The sequence below is a fragment of the Nyctereutes procyonoides genome, unplaced genomic scaffold (genome assembly GCF_905146905.1).
Source record: "Nyctereutes procyonoides isolate TBG_1078 unplaced genomic scaffold, NYPRO_anot_genome, whole genome shotgun sequence".
NCBI classification, from domain to species: domain Eukaryota; kingdom Metazoa; phylum Chordata; class Mammalia; order Carnivora; family Canidae; genus Nyctereutes; species Nyctereutes procyonoides.
Window position 1 is genome coordinate 76,056,827 of NW_026575140.1, and position 25,959 is coordinate 76,082,785.

General features: G+C 38.5%; 1 protein-coding gene across 1 annotated transcript in view; it reads left to right on the plus strand.

The window, feature by feature from the left end:
- Positions 1–25,959, plus strand: part of ARHGEF12 (Rho guanine nucleotide exchange factor 12) — a 150,429-nt gene that overhangs the window by 98,884 nt on the left and 25,586 nt on the right. The window contains 15 exon segments of the mRNA XM_055305875.1: positions 1,856–1,930; positions 4,428–4,520; positions 6,460–6,570; positions 6,853–6,951; positions 12,266–12,308; positions 12,794–12,899; positions 13,349–13,486; positions 13,984–14,016; positions 14,534–14,571; positions 14,574–14,647; positions 15,336–15,441; positions 16,809–17,021; positions 23,428–23,560; positions 24,580–24,615; positions 24,955–25,109. Coding sequence (XP_055161850.1) covers positions 1,856–1,930; positions 4,428–4,520; positions 6,460–6,570; positions 6,853–6,951; positions 12,266–12,308; positions 12,794–12,899; positions 13,349–13,486; positions 13,984–14,016; positions 14,534–14,571; positions 14,574–14,647; positions 15,336–15,441; positions 16,809–17,021; positions 23,428–23,560; positions 24,580–24,615; positions 24,955–25,109 — 1,453 coding nt within the window.

The window sequence follows — 25,959 nt, forward strand, 5'->3', positions numbered from 1 at the left end:
TATGTACCTGATCAGCCTCAGAAGTCATCAACAAGTGTTCATTTTTTGGTCTGTGTACCCCATTCTTCACACCCTCCAAATACTGGAGTATTTTCAAGTAAATCCAAGACATTATTTCATTAATCTGTGTTTTTAAGAGAAAAGACTTTTTCAAGAAATACAGCCGTAATAACATTATCATCAAATCACATTTCTTAATATGCAATTTGATTATTCTAATTGTCTCATAATGATCTTTCTGCAGTTGGTTTATGTGAGTCAGGATCTAGTCAAGGTCTTTAAGCCTTTGGTTTCTAAGTCTCTTAATTTGTTACCTTTTTTTTTGTCTGTGTGACAGAAACTGGGTCATATGCCCAGTAAAACAAACTCACATTTTAATTGTATTTTCATGGTGGTGTTTAATGTGTTCATCCCTCTGTTTCCTGAGAGCCATTAGTGAGATCTAGAGTCTTGATCAGATTAAGAGCTGTTGTTTGGCAAGAACAATGCATGGGTGGACCTGTGTACATCCTGTTACATCATATCAGGAGGTGAATGTCTGGTTGTCTTTCTGTGACCGTAGGTTTGTTGAAGGTGTTCAGATGATGTCAGCATGGTTCCTTCATAATCAACTTTTCCATTAAGCTTTTATGTAATGTTCTTACCAGTCATTGATGATCAAATGCCTGCATCCATTATTTAATTAGTGGTTTCAAAAGGATGCTATTGTAATTTTGTCATTCCTTCTGTGTTTACTAGATGGAATTATTTGACAAAGAAGAATTTTCTCTTAATAACTTTTAGATTACCCTAAAATGTAGCTTATACAGGAAATGAAGTTTACTAGCTTACTGCAAACAGATACATAGAGTTGGTACCCTAACAAAATCTAAAGGTCACCAATGGGGGGGTGTTCACATGCATATGTGTAATATTTTGAATTCATAGACTTTAACATATTTGCTTATTGTGTTTGAGTCCATTGTAATCATTACTTTTTGTTGTTGCTGAAACTGTCCCTCTTTGGGGCGGTGGGAGCTCCCTTGAGTTGTCCTCTCTGTTCTTTTAACATGACTTCCTAGTAACTTTGATAGCTTTCTTGCTTTTTGGTGTGACAAGATTATTCTAGCTTTATCTTTTATATTTCTTGTCCTAGACCCAGAGTCCTCCATTTCCCCAAGATGGGGCTTATGTTTGAAGCTACTATTGTCTTTATCTTGTGCTAGCTTGGTATATGTATAAATAGCATGCATCTTCCCAATTGATGTTCACACAAAAATCTCTTGTACCTCATTTTCAACTGTTCTGAAGAATGCCTCCTCAAAGGAATATTTTGGGGTGTTCCTCATCCTCCAGAATTGAAGTTCTGCACATCATATTGTTTCTGTTTTACATTAAGTCATCCTAGACATACCATGTAAATTTTATATAAGAATCTACCCATCACTTTCACATGATACAGAAACATAGAAGCTTAATTTTATTCATATAAATAGGCCAAAATGTTTTTAACTTGCACAGAAAGAAGAGTTGGAGGCAGAGGGGGTTAGAAGAGGTCATAAAGACAGAGTTTAACTTTGACATATTGAGTTTGAGGTACGTAAATACATCTAGTTGGTATTACTTGGTAGAAATTAGCTGTCAGGCCTGGAGATACAGTATAGCTGTTCTCTTAATGCGATATTATTTATCAACATAAAACTTAGATCAGTTGAGAAAATAAGTGTCTTGCCAAAGTCAGGAAAACAAATGGTGGAGCTAAGTATTCTATGAAAGGTATATCGTGGTTTCAGACACAAATGTGAAATTCAGAACCTTATTTTTCCTTATCCCTTTCTGATGAACCTATTGAAATGAACTGAATGTCTTTTTTTAGAGTCCCAAGAGTGCCCTGAAAGAGAGGATTTGTCTAGAGGAAAACCCAGAGAAAAGTGAAGTGATTCAGGACACTGTGAGTATGAAATCCACGAAATGGTAGTGCTTTCTTTAGCTTTCCTTCTACTTCAGTGACAGACACACCTGATATTTGTGGATTGGGTGTGTGCAGGTAGAGAGAGAAAAAGCTTAAACTTATTAATAAATATTCGATAAATGGAGAGCTACTCCATGATAGTTGGTATTATTAGGTGGTTTAATGTTATTTTACTTATTGTAGTAAAATGTACATAACATTTACTATTTTAATAATTTTTAAGTAAACAGTTCATTGTCATCAAGTTGTATGTATCACTGTGTACAGCCATCACCATATCTGTCTCTAGAACATTTTCCTCTTCCCCAACTCAACCTCAGTACCCATTCAACACTGACTCCTCATTATCCTCAGCACTGGGCAACTACCATTTTACTCTGAATTTGACTACTTTAGAAACCTCTATGAGAAGCATCATATGTGTTGTCCTTCTGTGACTGGCTTATTTCACTTAGCATAAGTCTTCCAAGTTCATTTATATCGTAGCATGTGTCAGAATTTCCTTCCTTTTTAAGGCTGAATAATAGTCCATTGTATGTATAGACCATATTTTGCTTATCTACTCATCACTCTGAACATTTGCGTTGTCTCCACCTTTTGGCTATTATGAATAATGCTACTATGACATGGGCCTACAAATATCTATTCAAGTTCTTTCTTTTAGTTCATTTGGCTATTTTTTTCAGAAGTAGAGTTGCTGGATTTTGCATATTCTTAAGTAAATGCTTTTACTTTAGCATTCTCATTTTGTTTTTTAATCAGATTTACAAAAAGTTTTATAGTATAAGATTTAACAGAATATTGTGACTCATCAGTTATTAGCAACATAAGGACTATTGAAAAATCAGAGACACTGAAACAGCTAGAGTCTAACAACCACTCAAAACAAGTTTCTCGTTTTACTTTTTTTTTTAAACTTCTAAAAAAATTCCTAAAGCCTTGAGGTTCAAAAAACAAGTAGTAAAAAAGGCAGAATCACGTTTAGAAGATGCAGATACAGAGTTCTGCACCACACCTGAGGAGGGAAGACCACAGCTACATAGTGCTTAAACTGTTTATATCTTGTGGATACATGTGCAGAACTTCAGCTGTAACTCCTATACAGATAACCCCTGAATCAGGACAGCCTCACATCCTGCATGTTCGATTGCTCTCAAGTTTGAGCCAAGATCTTCCCAAATTTGTATTTATCTTCATACTGTATGGCCTTTGATTTTAGTATTTGTGGTCTTCAAACATCCATATTTTTTACATTTACATTAATGCCTTTACACTACCTTTTTCATGCTAAATCCAACTTTGCAAGTGAGCTGACAAATGGAGGAGCCATTGCATGGGAGGGAGATCTGCCAACCTACAATTTATGTTTGCAATTTTGGTTCTTTGTTTCTATACAAAATGATTTTAATTTTGTGTGATTACTTGAAAATTTTGTTGCACTATGCCAGCGATTTTCAACCAGGAGTGATTTTGTCCCTCAGGGAACATTTGGCAGTGTATGGAAACATTTTTGATCGTCATGACTGGGAGGCTGCCGCTGGCATGTAGTGGGTGGGTGGACGCCCAGGATGCTGCTCAACATCGTACAATGCATAGGACAGCCCCCACAACAAAGAATTATCTGGCCCCAAATGTCAGCAGTACCAGGGTTGAAAAACCCTGCATTATGCACTTACGAAAATGAATTGAAAATGAAAAAACAGGGTTAAGGGACAGCTTTCAGTTATGCGATGTTAATAGAAGTCTTTGTATTAACCTCTCTCCTCACTTGTCTTATCATTTCTGCTCTCATTTTTCCTTTGTTCTGTTGTCTTCATTTACTTTTCTTACTCTAGCTCTTTAGAATTGTAATTGTTTACATAAGCCAACTCTCTATGACAAGGTTTATATGAAATGAATGGAGTACACACAGAGTGATTAGAATCAGATATCCAAGAGTATAGTGAGCAAAGGTGTTAATTATTTCCAGAGGAAATTTTTTTCTTCCTGAGAAACAGTTGATACTGTTGTGCTTTTCTTTGCTAAAGCATTTGATTGCCTTGAAAATTTGAGAACCACTTCTTTGAAAATCACTAAAAGAAAATAAAACGGAATCTTTTAGTGAACCATTTCTTTCTTTCTTTCTTTCTTTCTTTCTTTCTTTCTTTCTTTCTTTCTTTCTTTCTTTCTTTTTCTTTCTTTTTTCTTTTTGGAAATATTTTATTTATTTATTCATGAGAGACACATAGAGAAGCAGAGATATAGGCAGAGGGAGAAGCAGGCTCCCTGTGGGGAGCCTGATGCGGGACTTGATTCCAGTACCTGGGATCACAACCTGATTCCAGGACCCCAGGATCACGACCTGAGCCAAAGGCAGACACTCAACCACTGAGCCACCCAGGCATCCCTAGTGAACCATTTATTTTTGATGATTTGGCTTCATTCTGTGAATTTGACCAAGAGCTAATTTCTGTTCCTTTTCTCTGCATGTTACCAGGATACCCAATCTCTCTTTGGGAGCCCCTCTCCCCGTATAGCAGCTCATATTATTGGAGCAGAGGATGATGATTTCGGTACTGAACATGAACAGGTAGGTGATGACATTTTTTTCTAAAACACGGATTATTAATTCTTCAATGTGTTCAATTTTGTTGCAAAAAAATAAAATGCTTTTTGGAGACTGGGATTATATTTGTAAAGATGTAAAGCTGTGTCCTAGAACTGAGATTAATTGTTTAATTGCTTGGATTGTTAAGCTTTGACCAGAAGAAATGGCTTTGCCTTTAAAGCTGATAAGTGATTGATTTACACTTAAGTACTTCAATTTGGGAGATGGGGGTATAATTGTAAATATATATTTTTTTTATTTAAAATTCCCGTTGTTTATTGATGGTGTATAAAAAGGTGAGTGGCATGATTCTTGTCCTTGTATCCCATGGTCTTACTAATAAACTCATTTACCACTTCTAGGAGCTTTTTAAAATAACTTTTTGGGATTTTTGACATAGACCACCAAATTTATTTCCTTGTTTACTTACTTGTTTTCAATCTGTTTATCTTTTATTTCTTTTTTTAAAAGATTTTATTTATTTATTCATGAGAGGTGCTGAGAGAGAGGCAGAGACATAGGCAGAGGGAGACACAGACTCCCCACAGGAAGCCCAGTATGGACCAGGGATCACGCCCTGAGCTGAAGGCAGATACTCAACTGCTGAGCCACTCAGGCGTCCATGTTTATCTTTTATTTCTTGTTTGTACCTTTATTGCACTGGTTAGGTCTTCCACCTAGGTTGAATTGAAGTGCTAAGACAGGACATTCTTGCCTTATTCCTAACCTTTAGGAGAAAAATATTTAGTAAGTGAGATGTTAGCTATAGGTATTTTGTAGTTACTTTTTATTAGGTTATGGAAGTTTACTTCTATTTCTGGTTGCTGAGATTTTTCATCATGAATGGATATTGAACTTTATTGAATAATTGAGATGATTGTGTGGGTTTTTTTTTTTTAATTTAGTCTCTAAATAGAGTAAATTACATTGATATTAGCATGTTGGCCAGCTTTGCATTCCTGGGATAAACTACAATTGGCCATAATGTATTTTCCTTTGTATATATTTCCAGATTCAGTTTGCTATTATTTTGTTGAAGATTTTTACATTGGTTTTTATGGGGGATATTGGTTTGTCATTTTCTTTTTTTATGATGTCTTTGGTATTTGAGTAATGCTGTGGCCCCCTTTTTAAATTTTATTTACTTACACATTTAGAGAGAGAGAGCATGTAAGTGGGGAAAGGGGCAGAGAGAGAGAGAGAGAAAGAGAGAGAGAGAATCCCAAGCGGGCTCCCCCACTGAGGTGAAATCAAGAGTCAGACCCTTAACCAGCTGAGCTACTCAGGTACCCTTAATGCTGGCCTCTGAAAATAACTCGAGAAGCATTCCCTCCTCTTGTATTTTCTGAAAGAGATCATGCAGAATTGGTGTTATTTGTTTAGATTAACTTTCTTCTCTATTTGGATGTGAGAAGTTAAATGGAAATTGTGATTCGAGGTTTCCTTAAGTTTAACTCCTAGTTTTCTGTGTTCATGTAGTTCGGGAATATCTTCTCAGAGTCGTCTTGCTTAAAATTATACCTCTCCATTTTCATACCACTATTTTTGCAATTAGCTCAAAAGGAAAGGAAGACGTCTATTTCATTATTAGGCAGAAAGCCTCCCCTTACATTTTTAGAAGTGTTTTTAATGCTGTTTTTTGCATCCTGATCGAGGACCTGAGCTCCTCGATCATCATCTTCTAAACTTACATTCTCCTAAGATGGGCTTTCTTTCAACCTGTTTCCAAGAGGTTATTAATTTTCAGGGGAAGAAATTCCGTAAGCTCATGTACTAATAAATTTCAGTGAAATTTTTGAAATCTTGAGTTGTTTTAGGGTAGGTCAAAGTAAAGTGTAGGTAGCTGTGTTTAACTGTGCTTACCTTACATTGTGCACCCTGGGTGTGGAGTTATTGATGTATCCATACTTCACTTTCCTAGATCAATGGGCAGTGCAGCTGTTTCCAGAGCATTGAACTGCTGAAATCTCGCCCTGCTCACCTGGCTGTTTTCTTACACCATGTAGTCTCACAGTTTGACCCTGCCACACTGGTAATGTATTTGTTCATTTAGCCAGTTCAAAGTTCTTACACTGATTCTTATACCGTAAAACCTCTCACTTCTGCAAGATGAGTTTCTAAACATATCAGGATAGATAAGATAATTAAAATACAGTTGATTTATTTTTTTTTAAAACTTGGTTGTGTAGAAATGAGGACATTGCTTATGGTGGCTTACTTGTTGGAAATTTTCCCGCCCAGTGAACATCTAATAGATGACGTTTTTCATGATTTCTCCCTTTTACTCTCTTATCCATTTCTCCCTCTACTACAGCTTTGTTACCTGTATTCAGACCTGTATAAGCAGACCAATTCCAAGGAGACTCGTCGCGTCTTCCTTGAGTTTCATCAGTTCTTCCTGGATCGATCTGCAGTAAGTTACCAAGTTAACGTTATATAATCTTTGCTATAGTACATTGAGTTACTGGTCTCCTACTTCCAGTCTTCCCCTGCTTTTGGACTTTATTGTTGTGGACTTTCTGACATCTGTGTTGTATGTAATCAGTTACTGATTACTCTTGACTGTTACTTTTATTATTTCTGAATTAGTTGTAGGCTATGAATTCTCACAGTAGGTGTTAGGGAGTACATATGTATATTTGGGTTTATACATGTGCATAATTAGGACAAGAGAGTGCAAAGAGAACACAAATGATATACATACATATGTATGAGGATCCAGAGGATAATACTTGCATAATGAACTCTGGTTGGCCTCTTTGAAGTTTGGAGCCACAAGGGTAACTAAAAAGTGGTAGAAAAGATCTTACAGAAATGATAATAGTGTTTTATTTTACCAGTAGGAATCTTTGTAAGGTTTTTAAACTGATGAGTTTTATAATTCTTAGCTTTGCAATAGGGTAACAGCCTTTAATGCTTCCTGTGTAATCATGCTCCACTCCCTGGGCCTTCCACAGTTGTACTTCTCTTTGATGACTGTTCCCCACCCTTCCTCTCCTGAAACCTCACTTCCTCTCCTGCCCTTTCTCAGCTGAGGCCCTTGCAGTTTCTGTGGGAAATCTGAAGTATTTGCAGAGAACTTCTACCGAATATTTCCCTCACCTTCATCATTCTGTACGCTCTTGCCTTTCCCCTGATGCTGTGGATAGCTAGCTTGCCTTCTTTTCTCCAAGGCCTACTCTTGCCCTCTTCACCTGGGTTGGTGTATTTCCTTCTACCTACTCAACAACATGATCCAAGCAACTGTCATCTCTCCAGCACCATCAGTTCTTTGTTTCCTGCTGAATCGTTCACATTAGCATGCAAACATTGTGAGTTTACCTATCTTTTAAAAGAGACATACACTGAAACAGACCACTTCTCCCTCCAGCTCCTGCCCCATTTTCCTTATATATTTTTTTATTTTCTTATATTCCTTTATATTGCCTACATGCCTACACATTGTGAAATACAGTTACCTTCTCAGTGAGGCCTTCCCTGAGCACCCTACTTGAAATTTTATGTCTTCACTGTCTGTCCCCTTTCCTGTGTTATTTTTGTCTGTAGAACTGAGATTATATATGAAGCTTTCTTTTTTTTTTTTTTTAAGATTCTTAAAATTTATTCATGAGAGACACAGAGAGAGAGGCAGAGACCTAGGCATGGGGAGAAGCAGGCTCTCTGCAGGGAGCCCGATACGGGACTCGATCCCGGGACCCCAGGATCACGACCTGGGCAGAAGGCAGGCACTAAACCACTGAGCCACCCAGGCATCCCTAAAGCTTCCATTAAGGCAGATATTTTTGTCTGTTTATTGCTGTTTCTACAACACTAAGTAGATAGATCCTGGCACAGACTGATCACTCAGGTATTTATTGAGTGAATTAATTAGCGTTCTCATTATGCTGCTATTATGAATACTGCCAGTGTAAAATATTATATATTATATTTATTAAGAAAATTTACTTCCATGAAGAAATGACAGTATGTTGAAGTATATTTGAATTTTATATTTCCTTTTTTAAAGATTGAAGTACAATTGACATTGTTTTATTAGTTTCAAGTATATAGTATAGTAATTCAACAATTCCATACATCACTCAGTGTTAATAACAAGTGTACTCCTTAATCCCTATCTCCTATTTGATCCAAATCCCACCCCACTCCCTCTGGTAACTCTCAGTTTGTTCTCTATAATTAAGAATCTGTTTCTTGGTTTGTCTCTGTCTTTTTTCCTTTTGCTCATTTGTTTTATGAATGAAATCATGGCATTTGTCTTTCCCTAACATTCTCTGACCTATTTCACTTAGCATTATACTCTCTAGCTCCATACAAGTCATTGCAAATGGCAAGATTTCATTCTTCTTTATGGCTAAATAATTTTCATTGTCTATGCGCCATCTTCTTTATTCATCGATCAGAGTGTACTTGAGCTGCTTCCATATCTTGGCTATTGTAAATAATGTTGCTATAAACATAGAAGGGCATGTATCCCCTTGAATTAGTGTTTTTGTATTCTTTGGGTAAATACCCAGTAGTGTGACTGCTGAATAGTAAGATAGCTCTATTTTTAACTTTTGAGGAACCTCCATTCTGTTTTCCAGACTGGTGGTACCAGTTTGCATTCCACAGTGCAAGAGGGACTTTTTTCTCCTTTTTCTCCACGTCCTTGCCAATGCCTGTTGTTTCTTGTGTTCTTGATTTTAGCTGTTCTGACAGATGTGAGGTGATGTCTCACTGTGGTTTTGGTTTGCATTTCCTTGATGTAGTTTAGGATGAGCATCTTTTCATGTGTTTGTTGGCCGTCTGTAGATCTTTGGAGAAATGTCTGTTCATGTCTTTTGCCCATTTTCAAATTAGATTATTTGTTTTTTGGGTGTTGAGTTTTGTAAGTTCTTTATATATTTTGGATACTAATCCTCCATTGGGTATGTCATTTGCAGATATCCTCTCCCATTCCATAATTGCCTTTTAATTTTGTCATTTCCACCACGGTGCAGAAGCTTTTTATTTTGATATGGCCTTAGAGGTTTATTTTTGTTTTTGTTTCCCTTGCCTCAGGAGATGTATCTAGAAAAAAGTTGCTACAGCCAATGTCAAGAGGTTACTGCCTGTGTTCTCACAGTATTTATATGACTTCAGGTCTCACATTTAGATCTTTAAAATGGTTTGAATTTATTTTTGTGTATGGTGTAAGAAAGTGGTCCAGTTTCATTCTTTTGCATGTAGCTGTCCAGTTTTCCCAACGCTATTTATTGAAGAAATTTTCCTTTTCCCATTGGATATTCTTTCTTGCTTTGTTAAAGATTAGTTGACTGTATAGTTATAGATTTATTTCTGGGTTTTCTGTTCTGTTCCATTGATCTATGTGTCTGTTTTGTGTCAGTACCATATTGTACTGATCACTACAGGTTTATAATAGAACTTGAAGTCCAGAATTGTGATGCCACCAGTTTTGCTTTTCTTTTTCAAGGTTACTTTGACTATTCAAGATCTTTGTGGTTCCTTAAAAATTTTAGAATTGTTTGTTCTAGTTCTGTAAAAAATGCTGTTGCTGTTTTGATAGGGATTGTGTTGATGTGTACTTTGCTTTGGGTAATATAGACATTTTAATAATATTTGTTCTTCTAATCTTTGAGAATGAAATTCCATTTCTTTGTGTCATCTTCAGTTTCCTTTATCAGAGTACACGTCTTTCACCTCTTTGGTTGGGTTTATTCCTAGATATCTTAATATTTGTAGTGAAGTTACAAATGGGATTGTTTTCTTAATTTCTCTTTCAGTGGCTTCATTATTAGTGTATAGAAATGCAATACATCTCTGTATGTTGATTTTATATCTTGCGACTTTACTGAATTCGTTTGTCAGTTCCAGCCGGTTTTTGGTGGAATCTTTTAGGTTTTCTCTATATGGTTCATGTCATCTGTAAATAGTAAAAGTTTTACATCTTCCTTACCAATCTGGGTGCCTCTTCTTTTTGTGTTGTCTGCTTGCTGTGGCTAGGACTTCAGAACTTAATTGAATAGAAGTCGTGAGAGTGGACATCCTTGTCTTGTTCCTGACCTTAGGAGGAAGACTCTGTTTTTTCCCACTGAGTTTGATGTTAGCTGTGGGTTTTTCAAATATGGGCTTTATTATGTTGATATATGTTCCCTCTAGATCTGCCTTGTCAAGAGTTTTTATCAGGAATGGATGTTGTACTTTGTGACTTACTTATTTTATGATTGCAAGTTTGTGCCTCTTAATCACCACCACTCATTTCACCCATTCTCCACCCCATTTACCCTCTGGCAGCCATCAGTCCAGTCCACTCTGTATTTATGAATCCATTTCTATTCTTTTTGTGTGTTTGTTTGCTCATAGGTTTTAGTTTTTTATATTTCCCATAAAAGTGAAATCATATGGTATTTATCTTCTCTGTCTGGACCATTTTCCTTAGCACAATTCCCACTTGGTCCATCCATGTTGTCATGGGTGGCTAGTTGTCATTCTTTTTTTATGGCTAAGTAATATTCCATTATGTATATTTATACCACATCTTCTTTATTCATTCATCTGTTGATGGACACTTAGGCTGCTTCCATATCTTGGCTATTGTAAATAATGCTGCAATGAACAGAGAGGTGCATATATCTTTTTGATTTACTTCATTTATTTCAGGTAAATCTCGAAGTTAATTTCACATTTCTTAATAGCTTCAAACTAAGTCAAATCTTTATTTTGCTACTCATGATCTGTATTAAATTTATCAACATTAGAGTATAAGAACCCTGCTAAATTTATTTGCTAATGATTCTTTAATACCACTGGTGATATTAATTTCATATAAATACAGAAATGAGCATGTGAATCTTTTTTTGCATTTGTGCTGGCAGTACTTCTAGGACAGTTGATTTGAGCTACTGTGTGGCAACTTCAGTTAAAGAGAAAGCTTTGAAATCTATTTCATTGTTCTGATGAATATTGGAGATCTCATAATTTTCACCAATGACTTTTTAATATAAAGCTTTAGATCTTAAAGGAATTGTTTAAATTCTGTAAGTAGATGACTTAAGTAAGTATATAATAGAAAGTAAGCATGAAGAGGTTAAGATAGTTTCTCTAAATGGAAAATTTCCCAGGTGGTGAGACGGAAAACACAGTTATATGATAATGGGACAAGAAACTGCAGTTATTATGGGGAAAATCCTAGCTAAGAAGAAGTTAATTATGACACAGTTATCTTCGTTGGCTCAATAGTAAAAACTACAGATAGTTATTGGAGGTCTAATACTCCAAAGCCTCAACACTGACATCCAATACCTTCTCACTGAGGCGTGAGTGTCATGAGGGTCCTTTAACTTTACATAGGAAATTACCAGCAATATATGATCTATGGTCTCAAATACAGCAAAAAAAAAAAAAAATCGTGGTTGTATATGACAAAGTTTTCCATATAATATACACACTGTTTAGATTTTAGCTATATTGATTTCAAATGATGTATAACTGAGTATATTAACCAGACTACAGATATTTCCCCTATAGTGTGATCCTTGGGGAAAGGGCTTATTTTCAAGTTTAAACAGTGAGGACTATCCAGAGCTGTGACATTTAGATGGGGTAGGTGAGCTTATCCCTGAATGTGATTATAAAAATAGCTATCCAAGTTGCATTTCTTCACTTTATATGAATTCATATATATATATATAATATATATAAAAGAGTGCTTAGTGTTGTGTGACTTTCTGTTTGCATTTTTGTTTTAGCACCTGAAAGTTTCTGTGCCTGATGAAATATCAGTAGATCTAGGTAAGTCTGGAGCATCAGTATCCTGGAGAATCCGTAGCTCAGCTCAGCTCTAAAGGTGTTATCTGTCACATGACGGCTAGTAGGGCATCTCAATCACAATGGAAAGAGAGTCTGTAATACATTTAAAGTATAGTATATGAAATCTGCGATGTGAAGTAGAATACATAAATGCATTGAAGACCTTCTCTTGCTCTACTTTGAGTTCTCACCAAATAACATTGATATATTGCCAGTTACAACACACAGAACATACCCTTAAGACTTATATATTTACTTGAGAGAAAGTGAGAGACCGAGCATGAACAGAGGGAGGGACAGAGGGAGAAGAAGCAGACTCCCTGTTGAGCAGAGAGCCCGATGTGAGACTCAATCCCAGGACCCCAGGATCATGACCTGAGCTGAAGGCAGACACTTAACTGAGCCACCCAGGCACTCCCAGAACGTACCTTTAAAATCACATAACTCTTTGCCTTTTTGTGATGCAGAAAAAAGGAGACCTGAGCTTATACCAGAGGATCTACACCGCCACTATATCCAAACGATGCAGGAAAGAGTCCACCCAGAAGTTCAGAGGCACTTGGAGGATTTTCGGTAAGCTTGCTGGGTGATAGAAGCTGATACGGTTATTCTGAATTAATCTTCTTTTTAGGTAGCAAAAGTTTACACGTTAAGTCCTTGGCTCAGAGTATGGTCTTTATCACTGTGATTAAAACATAATGAGCAAAAAAAAACCATAATGAGCACCTGGAGTCAGAGTTGGTGTGTACTGAGTCTGTAGTCCCCATTCCATACGCTTCCAGGACTCACTGAACCCACTGTTCTTCTAGGCTAAGTGTGCTCTGTCAGGATGTGTCCTGTTGAGCGATCGCCTCTAGAATTCTTTTCCTCCAGTGTCCTAGGTGACAGGGGCCCCAAAATAGAAAACTGTGACATTTTACCTGTTGCTAGAAACTCTTAGCTATGGAAAGTCTGATGAAGGATTTCCAGAGGGAGATAGTGCTTCTCTGGGCTATCTCAGGAAGTTGTCATGTTCCCTTTAGGCAGAAGCGTAGCATGGGTCTGACCTTGGCTGAAAGCGAGCTGACTAAACTCGACGCAGAGCGAGACAAGGACCGGGTAACTTTGGAAAAGGAACGGGCATGTGCAGAACAGATTGTTGCCAAAATCGAAGAAGTGTTGTAAGTATAACAGAAGTATATGTAGACATACCTTCTCTCTGGAGATGCTCATTATGCTTCATGCACACCTTGAACAAATTTAGAAGGGGTGGCAGATTGCATATGTGGAGCTATGTATTTGGGTTTTAATGGTTTAATTTTTCAGTTTTGCTGATATTTTAGCAAAGCTCTTGTGTTTCTTTTTCTGGGTATTGGTAAAATGAGTGACTATAAAATTTCTAACTGATGAAAAACAGGTTGAGCACTTTCAGTGGTTTCAGTTCATCGGCTTTGAAATGATCTCATGCCAGAAAATATTGACGATTGATGACATGAGTGAGGAAAGCGTATGGTCCCTTGAGGGGTTTGCATTTTTTTTGGTATTTTATGCCAGGTGACAAAGATTGAGGGTGGCCCAAAGCATCTAGCTCTGTTCTGTTGTTTCAGGTGTTGTCTGAGTGAGTAGCATCTCTTTCATTATATGACTGTATTTAATTTTGAAATATTTTTATTTTTAGGATGACTGCTCAGCCTGTGGAAGAAGATAAGAGGTAATATAACTGGGGTTTTTTTTCCCCTAGAATTTGATGAAAAAAAGAAACTATCTTTTTTCCTGTCAGTCCTAAATAGGATTTCTCTCTTTTAACTTCAAAATTCAGACTGTCTCCCTCTGGTGGCCTCAATTTTACTTGACTAATATCCTCGCATCTTGAGTAGAATCTTTTTCTATTTGCAACAAATAGATTCTTCCTTAGTTTTTCCTTGATGAATGAATTCTAAGGATTCCAGCATTGGGGTTTTTGAAGCCATTTGATATCTTTATTCTACCTACCCTCCCTTCTCAGAATTCTTTTTTTAAGATTTTATTTATTTATTTATGAGAGACACAGAGAAAGAGGCAGAGACATAGGGAGAAGGAGAAGCAGGCTCCTCACAGGGAGCCCAGTGTGGGACTCAGTCCCGGACCTCCAGGATCATACCCTGAGCCAGAGGCAGATGCTCAACCGCTGAGCCATCCAGGAGTCCCCCTTCTCAGAATTCTTATTTTATTTAATTCTTCTCCTCCAGTTCAACAATGCAGTATGTTATCCTAATGTACATGAAGCATTTGGGGTAAAAGTGAAAGAACCTCGAAATTTGGAGCACAAGCGGGGTCGGATTGGATTCCTTCCAAAAATCAAGGTAAAACTGGGTAATAATGTGTTTGGGTCTCCATGCTTCTTTACACAGGTTGCAGTGGTTTCCTTCTTGGTACTTACCGTTCCAGCAGGTTGGTACTAGGCATGCTAATAAGTGTATGATATGGCCCCTCCTCTCAGGAAGCTCAGAAATCTAGCGAGAAATCCAAGCATGTAAAGCAAGGATGAGACAGTGAGGAGTGCAGATAGCAGTTTATATAGAGAGTGCCATCCCAACAGCCTTGTCTTTCCTTTTATGACCCCTGTCATGGTTGTAATTATGTATGTTTCTCTTTAGTTTTTGTTAGACTCTGAAGCTCTGTGAGGGCAAGGGCCTCCCTCATTGTATCCCCAGCTTTTAGCACTTTGCCCTCACACATTAAGAGCTTATTAAGTACTTGTTCAGTAGTTGGATAAACTGCTTGGAACAAGGTCCCACTAAATGTGTTTTAAAATTACCTTTGTTTTCCAAAAATGCCAGCTCTAAAGGGGTTGAAAAGACATGTTGCATTTGATGTGTGCACAGTACCACATGCCGGCCTCTATCAAGTGCTCTGTGTGTGTGTCCTTCACTCCCATTTAACCAATTCTCTCAGCTGACCATTAGAATTGCCTTTCTGTGTTTGAAAGCCACAAAAGAAGTCTACTCTGTTATGTATCTCCTAACCTCTCTGATTGTACCTCAACTCTAGCAGAGTATGAAGAAAGATCGAGAAGGCGAAGAAAAAGGAAAGCGCAGAGGATTCCCCAGCATCCTGGGACCCCCAAGGAGACCAAGCCGTCAGGACAACAGTGCAAGTATGTTAAGTCGGAAAAGCAGCCTTCTCACCAGCTCCCACCATCTTCCCTCAGAGGCTCACTTAGCTAGAATGACTTGCTGGACAAAGGTGTTCCTGAAATGATTCCATTGAGCTTCCATTATGCCTTTATTTCAAGGTTACTTCTGAACCAACTACCCCCATGTGGCTCTATAATTATCTTAAACATCTTCTTTAATGGCAATATCCCAGCAGTTGTCCATAACGTAATTTACTTACCTGTTCTGATTTTTGTTTGCATCCAACATCTGTTTGTTAAATTAAAAAAACTAAATGTGCCTGGATTTCTCCACCATTCTTTGTTTAATCTTTTCATACACATATTACTCACCATACTTCTGCAGTTTCTCCACCTCTCCATTGTGCTTTATTTCCTGACCTCCCTCCACCCTCGGGCCCAATAGAGAGAGAGATCAGGCCACTGATCTGGGGGAAAAATAGGGAGGATGGAAGCTCAGCCAGGGAAATCAGGTCATGTACTGGTCTTCAACTGGGCAGCTCTACATTTGAAATCATTGGCCAGGCTGGAGTAGGGGTGGGATTGTGGTACAGTGCGAAATTCTCAGACACCAGTGATGCCCCTTGCTCAAGAAACATTGAGAAGATGAAGGAAATTCAAAGAGAAGAGGTTGAAGAGAATGGAGTATTTAAGATGCTGACCATGAGTTCCAAGGGATGTAGAAGAGGAATTGAGGAATAAGAGAAGGAAGAATTTGAAGATTAGGTTTATCCAGAGCTGTGTGAGGGAGTGCAGTGCTTCTGGGCGATGATGACAACTGAGGACATGAGTGTGTTTTGACTTCTTATAGTTACTGACCTGAGCAAGAGTGGTGAGCTGGCTGCCAGCAGTTTCTGTAGTCTCTGAGGCACAATGTAAGAATGAAGCTGCGAGTATCAGGGAGGGGTGGGGGGCCATGAGCTCCCAGGAATAACAGGCTTCATTCTCACTCTCACAAGTAAGCGTAGTTCTGTGTGCCTCTGTCTTCCTCTCTCAGTATTCCTGCCATTGCTCTCCTGTCCTTTTCTCCCTCCCGTCATTCCCCCTCATCTTCCATCTTCTCCTTCCTTCTCTCCAGCCCTCCTCCACCACCCTGCCTTCATCTCTTTCTCTCCCTCCTCTCTCTCTTCCTCCCTCTTCCCTATCTTTTCTTTCCATCCTTCCTTTCACTCTCTTTTCTTCCTTCTGCCATTTTTTCCTATCTATCTATTGCTCACTCTGTAACAATTCATAGATATTTTTCTAGGGTCCACCATGTTCCAGACATCTTTTTTTAAATCCTTTGCATCATCTTTTTTTTTTTTTTAAGCATTTTTGCAACATAAATTGTTAACCATTGCTCTGTTCAGTTGGCAGAGCCATGGAACTACAGAAGCAGCGCCACCCGAAGCACTTATCCACACCTTCTTCTGTGAGTCCTGAGCCTCAGGACCCTGCCAAGGTGCGCCAGAGTGCGTTAGCAGGCGAAGGAACAGAGGTCGGATACCTGCCAGCCAATCCCATGTCCTCTGTGGCTGCTGGGGCCACTCTTTCCCAGGAAGGAGGGAAGGAGAATGATACAGGTAAGCCGGTGCTATAGTTCGATTTAGTAACTAAGTATTGAGATTTTCAGTCCCACTAAGTAAGAAATAGAGTGGCATATTGTTTTAATCAAGACTGAATCCAATTTCATTTTAACATTTTAATGTTCTACAAGTGATAAATCCATGCTGAATGCTCATTTTGAGTTCTTATCAATTCAGAAATACTGACTGAACTGTCAGACATTTGCTTTGTATCAGATGTTAGCACACAATAATTATACATAGATTCTTGCCCTGTGCCACTTAGTCTCATAAATAAAAATAGTCACATAAATAAAAATTCAAATTGTGCCAGATCTAGTAATGAAAGGGTAAAAGGCGTGTTGAGGGGACTTAGTAGCTAGGGGCAGATGTGGAAGGAGTCTGAAAAAGACTTTTTTAAAAATCTGAGTTACTGGAGATTTTTTTTTTTTAATACTAAAGGGAAGCTAGTTGAGAGGAAGAGGTTGAAGATGCAGGAAATAACTGTCTATAACTAGTAGGACAAGGTTTTGAGAAGGAGAGCAGAGATGAGAGCCAGAGTGTGTGTGAGGGCAAGATTATTAGCTGAGCGAGAAGGCCAAGAGGCCTTAAAGAGTAGAGAAAGATGTGAAGTAATTATAGATCATTGGGGAAGAAAGCTTGTGACCATATTTCTTCATGCTTGTTATAATGGGTTTCTTAAGCAAGTAAGCTGAGAGAATTGGTGCTGTATTTGGAGAAGGGAATGCCTATCTGTATTAGTGATTTTGGAAGCAGTTCAATTTCTGGTATGACAAGGTCAAGGATAAAGCTGTGGGACTTGTCACTGGAGTGGCAGAGGGGAAATTACTAGAGATGAAGAAAGTAAGGAGCCAAGAAGCCAAGAGTTGGAGGGTTTGAAGTCACCCCTTGTGATAGCAGCAAAGAGATGAAAACGGCACCAGCAGCCGAAGGTTCAGTACTACTAGATTGTCATAAAGAGGGAGAGCCTCAGTGCAGAAAGGGATTTCTCTAAGAAGGCAAGATAATGGTCTAAAAGTAGTATTGAGGAACAGGGGTATCTATTTGTCTCATCTCCACACTGAAGTATGTATTGTATAATGGAAACATCTGTCTCCATTTGAGAGGGCTGTAGCAGAACGGGGTGGCGGGCAAGGAAGCATGGATTTGAGACAAAGCAGGAGGGGTGACATGCATAGAAAAATCTGGAGGTTTGCCTTATATGGAATTCTGAAGACGTTGAGTTGAGTAGATGCATGAATTCATGGCTCCCAGCTCACATTGAAATAAAAACATGGCAGATAGGTAACCAGTAACAACTAAATAAAAAACATGAAGAGAAGGGAAGTAGAGGAAGGGAAGATATTATCAACAAGTAAGATATTTCACCAAATTTTGGGGAGATTAAAAGTGGACAAGAGTGATTTGAGGGATAAAACATCATAGAGGAAGCTGGAGCCTATAATGTATTCAAGGAGGCCCAGGTGGGAGCCAGGCTGCCTGTTGGAACCTTTGGAGAGATGTTGGGCTCAGAGTTGGCATGTCTTATGGAGTGCATGAGTAAGAAGTAAAGCTGAAAATAATGAATTAATTGGAGGTCTATAATCAAAACAATGATGTCAGCAGTTTCTGGTCCTTGAATTGTAAAATATGAGCCGCGTGTTGTATACACCAGAAGAAAATGAGTGTGTTCTCTTTTAGAAAAGTTGAATTATGTAGGGCAAGGTAAGTCCTCTGTAATATTAGTGCTGTGGAGTTCTAACATTGGGGGCCTAAAACCTGAGTGTAAACATGCCAGGGTCTCACCCTGCCCAGGGAGCTCCCAGCTACAATGGGCTTACATCCGTATGGCTGTAAAGGAAAGCCACAGCAGCTACCCAGTCCTGCATTCTCAAATATGAATAGTATTACTCATTCTTGGTAAAATTTCCTTGTTAGAACCAAGTCCTAAGATAATACATAATGCCAACTATATCAGTGACATAAAAAAGAGAATACAAAATAAACATAAAAACTGTCCCTGCAATTTACATGTTTAATGCAATCCCTATCAAAATACTATGGACTTTCTTCAGAGAGTTGGAACAAATTATTTTAAAATTTGTGTGGAATCAGAAAAGACCCCGAATAGCCAGGGGAATTTTAAAAAAGAAAACCATAGCTGGGGCATCACAATGCCAGATTCAGGTTGTACTACAAAGCAGTGGTCATCAAGACAGTGTGGTCCTGGCACAAAAACAGACACATAGATCAATGGAACAGAATAGAGAATCCAGAAGTGGACCCTCAACTTTATGGTGAACTAATATTCGACAAAGGAGCAAAGACTATCCACTGGAAAAAAGACACTCTTCAATAAATGGTGCTGAGAAAATTGGACATCCACATGCAGAAGAATGAAACTAGACCACTCTCTTGCACCATACACAAAGACAAACTCAAAGTAGATGAAAGATCTAAATGTGAGACAAGATTCCATCAAAATCCTAGAGGAGAACGCAGGCAACCCCCTTTTTGAACTTGGCTACAGTAACTTCTTGCAAGATACATCCACGAAGGCAAGAGAAACAAAAGCAAAAATGAAGTATTGGGACTTCATCAAGATAAGAAGCTTTTGCACAGCAAAGGATACAGTCAACAAAACTAAAAGACAACCTACAGAATGGGAGAAGATATTTGCAAATGACGTATCAGATAAAGGGCTAGTTTCCAAGATGTATAAAGAAATTCTTAAATTCAACAGCAAAGAAACAAACAATCCAATCATGAAATGGGCAAAAGACATGAACAGAAATCTCACAGAGGAAGACATAGACATGGCCAACACGCACATGAGAAAATGCTCTGCATCACTTGCCATCAGGGAAATACAAATCAAAACCACAGTGAGATACCACCTCAAACCAGTGAGAATGGGGAAAATTAACAAGGCAGGAAACCACAAATGTTGGAGAGGATGTGGAGAAAGGGGAACCCTCTTGCACTGTTGGTGGGAATGTGAACTGGTGCAGCCACTCTGGAAAACTGTGTAGAGGTTCCTCAAAGAGTTAAAAATAGATCTGCCTTACGACCCAGCAATTGCACTGCTGGGGATTTACCCCAAAGATACAGATGCAATGAAATGCCAGGACACCTGCACACCAATGTTTCTAGCAGCCATGTCCACAATAGCCAAACTGTGGAAGGAGCCTCGGTGTCCATCGAAAGATGAATGGATAAAGAAGATGTGGTTTATGTATACAATGGAATATTACTCAGCCATTAGAAACGACAAATACCCACCATTTGGTTCGATGTAGATGGAACTGGAGGCTATTATGCTGAATGAAATAAGTCAATCGGAGAAGGACAAACATTATATGGTCTCATTCATTTGGGGAATATAAAAATAGTGAAAGGGAATAAAGGGGAAAGGAGTAAAAAATGAGTGGGAAATATCAGGGAGGGAGACAGAACATGAAAGACTCCTTACTCTGGGAAACGAACTAGGGGTAGTGGAAGGGGAGATGGGCGGGGGGTGGAGATGACTGGGTGACGGGCACTGGGGGGGGGCACTTAATGGGATGAGTACTGGGTGTTATTCTATATGTTGGCAAATTAAACATCAATAAAAAATAAATTTATAAAATTTTTTTAAAAACTGCCCCTAGCCAAAAACAATAATTTAGGTAAAAGACAAAAACTTAAAAAAAAATACCTCTAAGTTAGTATGCTTGGGGAAATTTTAAAAGTTATTACACTTATAAAACAAGAATAATAATGCTGGGCAGCCCGGGTGGCTCAGTGGTTTAGCACCACCTTTCGCCCAGGGCGTGATCCTTGAGGCCCGGGATTGAGTCCCACGTTGGGCTCCCTGCATGGAGCCTGCTTCTCCCTCTGTCTGTGCCTCTGCCTCTCTGTCTCTCATGAATAAATAAATAAGTAAATCTTAAAAAAAGAGAAGAAGAAGAAGAAGAATGCTATGAAAAAAGAACATTTTTCAGAGACCAAAAAGAAATGATTTAATATAACTATTGGGGCAGCGCAGATGGCTCAGTGGTTTAGCACCACCTTCGGCCCAGGGCCTGATCCTAGAGACCCAGGATTGAGTCCCACATCGGGCTCCCTGCATGGAGCCTGCTTCTCCCTCTGCCTGTGTCTCTGCCACTCTCTCTCTCTCTGTGTGTGTCTCTCATTAGTGAATAAATAAAATGTTTAAAAATAATAATAGAACTATTACATAGAATACAATAACTACTGTGATAAACTACCTTAAAACTTCATAGCTTCACACAAAACATATTTATTATGTCACATTTTTGGTGAGGAACTTGAGAGCAGCTTAGCTGGGCAATTCTATTTCCTGTAGTGGCAGTCAAGATGTCAATCAGCCATCTGAAAAGTTTAACTGGGGCCAGACACATGCATCTGCACTCACACTGGTAGCTGGTGGCCTCGGGGCTATGCTCCTTCCTGGAGGCCTTGGCTCCTCACCACATGGGCTTCTCCACAGAACAGCATGAGTGTTCATGACATGGTAGCTGACTTTCCCCTAAGTGATCCAAAAGAGAGCACAAGAAAGGAGCCCCCCTATCTTTAATGACTTAGTCTCTGTGGTCGCACATTGTCATTTCAGCAAGTTAAAGCCAGCCCCTAAATGGAGCTCACACTCAAGCAGGGAGGAGTTAGGCTCCACCCCCAGAAGAGAGGGAGGAGTAGCAAAGAATTTGTGCTCATATTTTCAAACCACCACAGCTGCCAAGAGTTTAAAAAAAAAAAAAGTCCCAAAATATAAAGTCAAGGAAATATTTCAGAATGTATATCAGAAATGTTGAGAGATAGAAATCAGAGAGACAGGAATTACGTAGAGAGCCACTTGAGAGGTCCAACGTCTCTTCTTTGACGAAACATCAGCAGGAGAAATAAGAGGCGAGGCAATTGGAGAAATGATAGAAGAGACCATCTCAAAGGGAAAAAGACTTGTCTTCAGACAGAAAGAGTTCGCTGGGAACCACCTATGATGAATTAATAACAGTAAGAAAAGTAACAACAAGAACCATACCTAGAATGTCTCTAAGAATTTCTGTGCACCAGAGATCAAGTCCCAAAAGCTTTGAGGGGAAGGAAAATGAGGATTATGCTGCATCACATTTCTCATGATCACACCAGGGGCTAGAATACATGGGAATCAGGCCTTGCAACTTACTATAAAAAAATTATTGAACTTAGAATTCTATGTCCATCCAAATTACCCATCAGACGTGAAGAAGGGTACAAAGACATTTTCAGATATGCTAGGATTCAAAGCTTAACTGAAGTGTATCCTTTCCTTGAACATGATTTGAAGATACATACTTCAGCAAAATGAGAGAAAAATGAAGGAAGGCAGTGTTATGGGGTCTGGGAAATACTGGAAACATCCAGGGAAGTGGTGAAGGGCAAGCAAGTCTCAGATGATGGTTAGGTCACAGGCAAAGGGAGCCACTGCCCCAGATTGGAACATAAGGAGTAGGGGATAAGAAAAAGGGAGGTTTTAAGCAGTTGTTAGTATGATGTAACAAATGAAGAAATCTGAGATGTGAATAAAATGACAGTGCTTTGACAGCAATCAAAGTAATTTAGAAATACTAAGAAAAACAAAGTTGTTCAAGAAAGTTGAGTCATGGGGCGCCTGGGTGGCTCAGTGGTTGAGCAGTCTCCTTTCACCTCAGGGTGTGATCCTGTGGTCCTGGGATCGAGTCCCACATTGGGCTCCCTGCAGGAAGTCTGCTTCTCCCTCTGCCTGTGTCTCTGTCTCATGAATAAATAAATGAAATCTTACCAAAAAAAAAAATACAATAAAAGGGAAGAATATGGATACTAAATACCTACTTTGATAGACAAGAGTGTTAAGGTACTAACTCCTTGATGAAACAAAAATGTAGATATAATTCTATCATTTAAACTTAAGTAATAACCAATAACCCCATTAGTAGTAATGATAATATTAAACATTGGGAAGAAATGAGGGGGAAGTGAAGATGGGAAGTATAAGTTAGTAAAATCCTCAGAAGAGGAAGAAACAGATATTACATAAAGAGGGGCAGGAGAGAAGGAGAGAATCTCAAACCAACTCCATGCACAGTGCTGAACTCCACGTGGGGCTCGGTCTCGCTCACGACTCTGAGATCATGACCTGAGCTGAAACCAAGATGGAGGCTTAACTGAGCCGCCCAAGCACCCCATTATGATGATTTTTTTTTAAGTTGCTTAAACATGATATTCCTGGGAACAGTTTTTAGTGCATTTAAAATTTTATGTATTAAAAGTTTGGTTCTAGAAAACATGCAACTGTTTGAATAGGAATGTGGCTATGGATAGACTGAAGCTCTCTTCCAGGACTAATTTTTTTTGGAATCATTATCTTCATTAGCACCATCTGAGTTTTTGAATTTTGTCTTTCCAGGATCAAAGCAAGTTGGAGAAACACCAGCATCTGGAGACTGCATAGATAATACCCCTCGGACTCCCAATACCGTCTTTGATTTCCCACCTCCTCCCTTAGACCAAGTGCAGGAGGAGGAATGGGAATTGGAAAGGTGATTCATTGGTATCTTTGGAGGGTGGGGATGTTAGGAGAACCCTCAGCTATTTCATTGTATATTATTCCTACACTTTGTAGCATTTCCCCCACATGTGCTTTTTGGGAAAGTCCTAGAACTTATTGGTAGTAAATATTAGGTACTGAAATGTTTTATTTTTTTATTTTATTTTATTTTTTTAAAGGATTATGTATTTATTTATTCATGAGAGAGACACAGAGAGAGGCAGAGACATAGGCAAAAGGAGAAGCAGACTTCCTGCAGGGAGCCCAATACAGGACTTGATCCCAGGACCCTGGGATCAGGCCCTGAGCTGAAGGCAGATTCTCAATCACTGTGCCACATAGGTGTCTCTACTGAAGTGCTTTAAATTTATTTTGTATCAAATCATTTGACTATCTAGAAGAATTATTTATCCGCCACTGTAGTTTAACCCAGTTTTTAGTATCACTGGCATAAATTTCTTTTTTCTCCTTTTTATCGAAGTGTAGTTGACATACAGCATTGCCTTCACTTTGAGTATAGGACACAGTGATAACAAATGTATACCTTATGTTGTGCTGGCCAAAGGTGTAGCTGGTGCCTGTCATCATAGAACACCATTGACTGTATTCCCTATGCTGTACCTTTTGAAATTAGTGTTTTTGTTTTCTCTGGGTAAATACCCAGTAATGAACTTAGTAGTCTGTACGGTATTTCTATTTTTAATTTTTTGGGGAACCTCCTTACTGTTTTCCACAGTGGCTGCACCATTTTACATTTCCACCAACAGTGCACAAGGGTTCCTTTTTCTCCACATCCTCGCCAACACTTGTTATTTCTTGTCTTTTTGATACTAGTCATTCTGACAAGGTGATATCTCCTTGTGGTTTTGATTTGCATTTTCCTGATGATGAGTGATGTTGAACATCTTTTCTTATCTTGTTGGCCATCTGTATGTTTGGAAAATGTTCAGGCATAAATTTCTTGATTACTGTTTTGTTTTCATGTTGACCCTTTGTTCCCCATTGTTTTAGGGTGACTGAGCATGGGACACCGAAACCCTTTCGAAAGTAAGTAATCCTAAAGTAGCTTTCAATAGAGGCATATTTTAAGAAATAATCTTTTTTTTCTCTGACATCGTAGTTTTAAAGGAAAGGAAAACCTGTACACAAATCTGTTAGTATAAAAGAAAATTCTTAATAAACACACATCATTCAAAAGATATTTATAGAGGTATATATAACATAGATAAGTCATTTTGTAGGAGAGGGTGATGTTTCAGGCCCTGTGCTAAGCAATACTTGAGAAATATGACTTATTTACTGTAATAGAAAAACTTGTTCCATTTCCCATTGTCCATCTGATGCCCCAAATAGAATTCATTGTTGTTTTTTGGTTTTTTCATTCAGGTTTGACAGCATAGCTTTTGGAGAAAGTCAAAGTGAGGATGAACAGTTTGAAAATGACTTAGAGACAGATCCACCCAACTGGCAACAGCTCGTTAGTCGAGAAGTGTTACTGGGCCTAAAGCCTTCTGAGATCAAAAGACAGGAAGTAATTAATGGTGAGTTTAATTAGACTTTGTTGTTGTTCACATACAGTGAGTTTTATTAGACTAAAACAAGCCCCCAAGCTTTGGAGTTTGCTTCAAAATTTCTGCTAGCCTTTTGTTCTATACAGAGGGCAGTTAAACTATATAGATGATCCTTGAGCTTTCCAACTCAAAACATGCAAATGATTCTGTGTTCTTAATGGTAATTTAAAAGGAAAAGGTGTTTAGCTTTCAAGATGTTTAAGATTCATAGGATTATAGATCTTGAAGTTGAACAGTCATTAAGGCAGCCTTGGTCTCATCGTTAAGTTATTTTTATGCATAGTATAAATGGGGAAGCTCAGGCCCAGGGTGGTTGAATGAATCAAGATCATATAGCTAGCTGATAAATGATAGGGACAAAAGTGGGAGTCAGGTGTCCCTTTACCCTAGTGCAGTGTTCTTTATTTTACCCTAATATATATGTGACAAAGATGTGGGTGACATGGATGCTGTGCCCTCCACTGTCCTTAGGATGCGATTGCAATAAATACCTTTCCTGTGTCTGATAACTTTGAGACATAGTGAAATAACAAGTCTAGCCTCAGAAATGAGGGTTTATAGGCAAATCAGATAACCAAAAGTACTATTATTTTGAAGAAATAATAGGTTAAATGGTGTTTGGGCTTACTGCTTTCTGATGTTATAGCTATGATTGGTGGATAGTGTTGTGAAAAGACAAAAGGATTTTGGAGTACATTGTTAACTTTAAAGATTTTATTTATTTGTGAGAGAGCGAGCGAGAGAGAGAGAGAGAGAGAAAGCACAAACAGGAGAAGGGGCAGAAGGAGAAGGGGACAAGCAGACTCCCTCCCAAGCAGGG